This window comes from Mandrillus leucophaeus, unplaced genomic scaffold (genome assembly GCF_000951045.1).
Source record: "Mandrillus leucophaeus isolate KB7577 unplaced genomic scaffold, Mleu.le_1.0 Scaffold895, whole genome shotgun sequence".
NCBI classification, from domain to species: domain Eukaryota; kingdom Metazoa; phylum Chordata; class Mammalia; order Primates; family Cercopithecidae; genus Mandrillus; species Mandrillus leucophaeus.
In genome coordinates this window covers 116,248-123,473 of record NW_012109752.1, presented here as the reverse complement: position 1 = coordinate 123,473, position 7,226 = coordinate 116,248, and the positions used below count along the sequence as shown (strand labels likewise).

The 7,226-nt window shown below is 52.4% G+C and overlaps 1 protein-coding gene across 3 annotated transcripts in view; it reads left to right on the top strand.

The window, feature by feature from the left end:
- RSPO1 (R-spondin 1) overlaps window positions 1–5,919 on the top strand; it is a 23,729-nt gene extending 17,810 nt beyond the window's left edge. For 2 of the 3 annotated variants that reach the window (XM_011969498.1, XM_011969499.1), the window contains 4 exons: window positions 620–811; window positions 2,949–3,098; window positions 3,381–3,569; window positions 4,351–5,919. In XM_011969498.1, coding sequence (XP_011824888.1) covers window positions 620–811; window positions 2,949–3,098; window positions 3,381–3,569; window positions 4,351–4,514 — 695 coding nt within the window. In that variant the 3' untranslated portion in view covers window positions 4,515–5,919. The remainder of the gene's footprint in view (window positions 1–619; window positions 812–2,948; window positions 3,099–3,380; window positions 3,570–4,350) is intronic. The other variant, XM_011969500.1, reaches the window with a different exon arrangement.
- The last annotated feature ends 1,307 nt before the right edge of the window (window positions 5,920–7,226 follow it).

Sequence of the window (7,226 nt, the reverse complement as noted above, 5' to 3'; positions counted from 1 at the left end):
CATTATAGGATGATTAGCAGCATCCCTGGTCTCTACCCAACTGATGCCAGTAACAACCCCTTTCCCCAGGTGTGATCATCAAAAAGGTTTCCAGGCATTGCCAAATGTTCCCTAGGGAGCAAAATCATTCGTGGTTGAGACCCCTGTTCTAGACATAGGTTATTCCAGTTGTCTTTGTGTTTCTGGGTAGGTGTTCCTTTTCTGTTTCACTCTTTATCCCTCTTGCCCTTAAAACTTTCTCGGATATTTAAAAAACACTCCTTCTATACCTAAGGCTGACTGTTTTGTGCTCTGGGGAGAGTGGAGAAATTCCAGGAAGGGTGCAGCTTGGGTTGCTTCTCTGGGGATGGTGGAGCCGGCCTAGAGAGTGAGCTCATGTCGTGCCTGGAGCTAGGGAGGCACATGGGTCAGCATCTGTTGCTAGCTCTCTGGAGAAAAGCTACTGGGAAGGTGTATAAAGCAGCCTTGTAGACAGCTGCCTGCCTGGCCTGTGCTTTCGGAGAAGCATATTCCTTCTGTGGAAGGAAACGCCGATCTATTCACTTCCCATCCTTGTCAGAATCTGGATAGGTGAGGTTCTCTCCACAGCTACCTTCTCATCCCTGCTCCACCTTTGCAGTCAGTGCCGAGGGGAGCCAGGCCTGTGCCAAAGGCTGTGAGCTCTGCTCTGAAGTCAACGGCTGCCTCAAGTGCTCGCCCAAGCTGTTCATCCTGCTGGAGAGGAACGACATCCGCCAGGTGGGCGTCTGCTTGCCGTCCTGCCCACCTGGATACTTTGACGCCCGCAACCCCGACATGAACAAGTGCATCAGTGAGTGTGGGCAGGGCTGTCGGGGGCAGGGGGCACTAGAAGCTCTGGACTGGGGGAGAGTGCTTTGAACCACTGGTGGCTGGTGAGAGGAGCAGAGGGGGCTCTGAGGAGAGGAGATGAGGCGCCGATTCAAGTATCCAGCCGCACACTTCCACCTTGGTGTGTAAATACTGGAACCCTGTCTCCTCCCTTCGCACCTGCCCCTACCTGTATTCCCACAGGTTACCCTCCATGTCCCAACCTGCCACCCAAGCCACAGCCCTGAGTGCCAACCTCTCCCACCCCATCCATCCAATCATCAGAGCCTGTCTGTCATCTCTTGTCTGTCCTCACTGCCACTGTCCTCCCCAGGCTCCCAGCACCTTGCTCCTGGATCATTGCAATAGCCTGTTCATCTGTCCTCCAGCCTTCATCTGGTTCCCTGAAACCCACCTTCTGCACTGCAGCCAGAAAGACGCTTCTGAGACACACACCCTACCCCATCACACTTCTGGGATACACAACCTATCTCATCACACTTCTGAGACACAGAACCTATTCCTATCCCATCACATTTCTGAGACATACAACCCATCCCATCACACTTCTGCTTAAAAACCATTGTTAGCTCCACATGGGCTGCAGGGGAATCCAAGCTCAGGCAGCCTGCTCTTCCACTCTCTTTGCTCCCTGGTCTTCTGGCTCCTCATTTCCACACCAGCTACACCTCCACGTGCTCCAAGGCACACGCTGCCATATCTCCATCCCTTCTCTGTAGCTGCAGCTGCGGTGTGCTGGGGGACACGTGTGAACACACTCAGGGAGACAATGCCAGTGCCCCCACCACCTGTTCCGTGCCTTGCCATTTAGAATGCATTTGCAGGTCTCATATCAGTTGAGCCTCACAACAACACTGGCAGGGGGACAGGACACAACTGATGGTACCCTTTTCAGGGCTGACAACATTGAGGCCCGGAAGGTAAATGACTGGTCCAAGACTAGACTGGGTTCTGAGCTCAACTCTGCTACTTCTTCATTGTGTGACCTTGAGCACGTCTCCACCTCTCAATGCCTCATCTTTAAGAGTTCTTACCCCCTAGGGTTGTTGTGAGACACGCAGGTAAAGCCCTTAGTGTCTGGCACTCAACAAATGGTAGCTGCTATTGTCCTTATTTTTGTTCTTATTTGACTGGCAACCAAACCCAGGAATCAGAGCACCAGGGAGGGAAGGAAGAAGGGAAGGAGAGAGGTGAGGCTGAGATAAGCCTGGAGGATGGTGGGAGTTTGTGAGGATGGAGGTGGGACCCTGGGAGCTACCCTCTTGGTCCTCAGGGTCCTTGGGGTGGGGAGCTCCTGGCTACACCAGCTCCTAGGAAACTGGCAGCGTGGGCTTCAGGTGCCAGAGCCTGGGAGGAAGTCAGCCCCGCCTGCACTCTGGGAAGGAGAGATTGTGAAAGACCCTGCCTGCTTTCAGCCAAGCCCTGGAGGACCCACCCTGCTCCCATTCCCCCAGAGGAGAGAACTGGCAGCAGGGAATCAGGGAGGGACCCAGGAGTCCTACCAAGGCGGTTCCTGGAACTCAGCCTTGCAGAGGGAGAGGAATTTGCCATAGGATGGCTTCCCCCTCCTCCGTGCTGATTCTTTCTGCCCCAGGCAGGAAGAGAACCACAGTTTGGGGTATTGTAGATGCCCAGCAATGAGGGAAGAGGAGATCACACAGCCACTCTCTGGGGGGCCATTCTGCCCCTCAGTTCAACTCTGTTTAGGGTGGCCCTGCAGATGCTGTGAGATGCTGAAACACTCCTGTCCCACCCCCACCAAGCCCAGAGGGCCCCACCCTCCTCCTCTGAAACTGCTCTCTTGAGCCTCACCTTGGGTTCCAGGGGCTGAGACTGGCTTCATGTTCGAGTTGGCTGACGGTGGCTAGAGTCCCAGCCAGCCCTCAGGAGCAGCCGCTTCACCTTCTTCTTCCCTGGCCTGCCACTGCCCTTCCTTTCCTTTTCCTCCTGAGATTCCTCTGCAGTAACTGCAGCTCTAGGCCAGGGTCCTGCCCTCCATGTAGGTGGATGTGGACAGAAGGGAGGGTGTTGGGGCTGGGAATGAGGGAAAATGTTCCTTCTAGGTTGGGCCAGAAGCCCCCAATTTGTCCTCTCCTCAGAATGCAAGATCGAGCACTGTGAGGCCTGCTTCAGCCACAACTTCTGCACTAAGTGTAAGGAGGGATTGTACCTGCACAAGGGCCGCTGCTATCCAGCCTGTCCCGAGGGCTCCTCAGCTGCCAATGGCACCATGGAGTGCAGTAGTCCTGGTAAGCCATGGCAGGCACTGTGGGCAGAGGGTCCAGGACCCTAGGAGGAGGGGCTGGGTAAGGGTCTGGCCAGAGAGTGGGTGGGCTTGGGTACTGTGCAGGGAGAGCTTACCCTACCACTCTTTTCTGGGTCTCTTCTGCCCTCTGGACTAAAGATACCTGCAGCCTGAGGTCCAGGCAGAAGGCAGGTGGGAGATGCTCCCCTGGGCTATTCCGGACCAGGGGAGGAGATTTGATCCCCTCCTCCTTGTCCTACTCTCCCTTCCCTTCTCTTCCTGCCAGCGCAATGTGAAATGAGCGAATGGTCACCATGGGGGCCCTGCTCCAAGAAGAAGAAGCTCTGTGGTTTCCGGAGGGGCTCCGAGGAGCGGACACGCAGGGTTCTCAATGCCCCTGGAGGGGACCATGCTGCCTGCTCTGACACCAAGGAGACCCGGAGGTGCACAGTGAGGAGGGTGCCATGTCCTGAGGGTGAGCTGCAGCCTCTGCTCCCTTGGGGTCAGCGCTCAGGCACCAGCCATGGCAGGTCCCACCATCTCTGCTTCCTGCCCATGGTTCAGGAGAAAGCTTCAGGGCAAGGCCAGATGGGGCACCCACAACTCAAGACCTCATGCTGTCCAATCCAGATGCCATGTCCTGGCAGAGAACAGGGCCCCGGAACTCTGCATGGTGGAAGCTGGAAGCTTCTGTGGTCAATATCCTTCCAGTTTCCCCATTTCTTCTGAGCTAGTGGATGTTCATACTAGAAGGCCCCTCAGAGGCCGGATGGGTGGGCGAAAGAGGCACTAAGACCCAGAGAGCTGTAGTGATTCCACCAAAGTCACACAGCCTGCAGTTGGCAAGGAGGTGGCTGCTGCTCTTGCCTGACCCCAGAGGTGGCTGGTGTCGGGGAGGGAATGGGGGCAGTCCTGCCTGTTCTGAGGGTTGCACTGAATACCTGGTAAGTGCTCTTGGTCCATTGGGATCCAAGATCTGAGGAACCCATGAGGAAGAAGATGATGTCTTGTGTGCCTTGAGGGTTGGGGAGTGAAAGGGCTCTTGGGCTGCCTCTCAGTGCTCATGCCTCAGGGTCCTCTGAAGTGGCTGCTGTCAGAGGAGGTCACCATGACCCAACTACCTACAGGCAGCATCTCCAGCCTCCTCCCTGCCTCCCCTTCCGGCTTCCTCACACTCCCCTCCTAGGGCCTGTGGCCATGCCCAGGGGCTCCCTGCACATCCTTTGTTGATTCTTCCTGCTGTCTGGTTGTTTCAGGGCAGAAGAGGAGGAAGGGAGGCCAGGGCCGGCGGGAGAATGCCAACAGGAACCTGGCCAGGAAGGAGAGCAAGGAGGCGGGCACTGGCTCTCGAAGACGCAAGGGGCAGCAGCAGCAGCAGCAAGGGACGGTGGGGCCGCTCACATCTGCAGGGCCCGCCTAGGGACACTGTCCAGCCCCCAGGCCCATGCAGAAAGAGTTCAGTGCTGCTCTGTGTGATTAAAGCTTTCCTGAACTGGAACATCGGGGGCAAAGCATACACACACGCTCCAATCCATCCATGCATACATAGACACAAGACACACACACTCAAACCCCTATCCACATATACAACCACACATACTTGCACACATGTGTGTGCATGTATACACACACACACAGATACCACACACACACACACACACACCCCCCCCTGAGGCCACCAGAAGACACTTCCATCCCTCGGGTCCCGCAGTACACTCTTGGCTTCCGGAGCTCGCCGTGGCCGTGTCAGAGACAACACTTTCCAGCATCTGAGACCAAACTGCAGAGGGAAGCCTTCTGGAGAAGCTGCTGGGATTGGACTAGCTAGTGTGGCAGATGGGAGCCAAGCTTGAGGACTGCTGGTGACCTGGGGAGAAGCCTTCTTCCCATCCCGTTCAGCACTCCCAGCTGTGTGACTTTATCGTTGGAGAGTGTTGTTACTCTTCCATGATACGTATCAGGGCTAACCTGACTCTGAAAACTGCCTTAAAGGTTTATTTCAAATTAAAACAAAAAAAATCAACGACAGCAGTAGACACAGGCACCACATTCCTTTGCAGGGTGTGAGGGTTTGGCAAGGTATGCGTGGGAGCAAGAAGAGGCAGGGAATTTCAAGAGACCCCAAATAGCCTGCTCAGCAGAGGATTGTGCAGAGAAGGAAGAAAATGTAGGGGCTGCTCTGAGGGTGGTAAACAGGCAGTCTATATCCTTGTTACTCAGAGCATGGACCGGCAGCAGTGTCGTCACAGGGCAGCTTGTTAGGAATGAGAATCTCAGGTCTCATTCCAGACCTGGTGAGCCAGAGTCTGAATTTCAGCAAGATTCCTGATGATTGGCGTGTTATATAAATGTGAGAAGTGCTGCTCTAATTCTCCTTAAAGGATGGGAGAAAGGGCCCCGGCCATGTTGCAGCAGGAAGGGATTCTGGTCATCTATAAAGGAGGACTTTCCATCTGGGAGAGGCAGAATCTATATACGGAAGGGCTAGTGGCACTGCCGGGGGAAGGGAGTGCATAGGCTTCCAGTGATGGTTGGGGACAGTCCTGCCCAAAGGCAGGGCAGTGGATGGAATAACTCCTTGTGGCATTCTGAAGTGTGTGCCAGGCTCTGGACCAGGTGCTAGGTTTCCAGGGAGGAGCCAAACACAGGTCTTGCTCTTGTGGAGCTTAGAGGTTGGTGGGGAAGAAGATAGGCATGCATCGAGGAATCGTACAAACACATATGTAACTACAAAAGGATGGTGCCAAGGGCAGGCGACCACTGGCATCTGTGCATAGCTATGAAAGTTAATAAAACAGAATAAAAATAAAATACTTTCTCTCAGGGAGGTGTCTCAGAGGATGTGATATTTGAGCCTAACTCTGAAGGATGGGTAGAAGGATTTAAGACAGATTGCTGCTGTCCAGTAGAAATATGTGAGGCACATATTTAATTTAACATTTTTGGGCCAGGCGCGGTGGCTCATATCTGTAACCCCAGCACTTTGGGAGGCTGAGGCGGGTGGATCACGAGGTCAGGAGTTCAAGACCAGCCTGACCAACATGGTGACATCCCATCTCTAGTAATAACACAAAAATTAGCCTGGTGTGGTGGTGTGCATCTGTAATCCCAGCTACTCGGAGACTGAGGCAGGAGAGTCGCTTGAACACGGGAGGTGGAGGTTGCAGTGAGCCGAGATCGCGCCACTGCACTCCAGCCTGGGCAATAGAGCTAGACTGCCTCAAAAAAAAAAAAAAAAAAAATGGCCAGGCAGGGTGGCTTACGCCTGTAATCCCAACACTTTGGGAGGCAAAGATAGGAGGATCACTTGAGCCCAGGAGTTTGAGACCAGCTTGGTGTGCAAAAAAAAATTAAGTAATAAAAAAAGAAAATATTTCTGTAGTAGCCACAGTATAAAAAGGAAAAAGAGGTGAAATTAATTTTAATTACATCTGTTATTTAACTATATATATGCAAAGTATTATCTTTTTTTTTCTTCATAGAGATGAGGTCTCACTATGCTGCCCAATCTGGTCTTGAACTCCTGGGCTAAAGCGATCGTCTTGCCTCGGCTTCCCAAAGCGCTGGGATTATAGGCATGAGCCACTGCACCTGGCCCCAAAGTATTATCTTTTTAACATGCAATCAAGGTAAAAAAAATTATTAGTGAGATCTTTTACATTTTTAAAACCAAGTGTTCAATATTCCATGTGTATTTTTACACTCACAGCATATCTTAATTTGGATGCTAAATTTTCACCGGAAATACCTGATCTGTAATTACGCTGCATAAAAACTAAAGTTGAAAAAGAAGATACACATACCCAAGTTGTTTTGAGAACACTTAGCAGTTTTTCTGTAACTGAATGATGTATGTTTTTAAATTTTAAATTTAGGCAATTAAAATTAAATAACATTAGCAATTCAGTTCTTCAGTTGCACTAGCCATATTTTAAGTGCTCGATAACCACATGTGGCCAGTGGCTACCATGTTGGACGGCACAGTTCTACAGACACAGCATATGCAATTGTCCTGTAGCAGAAAGTAGTTTGGCCAAGGAACTGAAAGAAAGCCAGTATAGCTGGAAGGTCTCGAGGGCAAATGAGTTCAGAAGATTCTAGAAAGATTGCCTGGAGTTGGTCCTTTATTCTC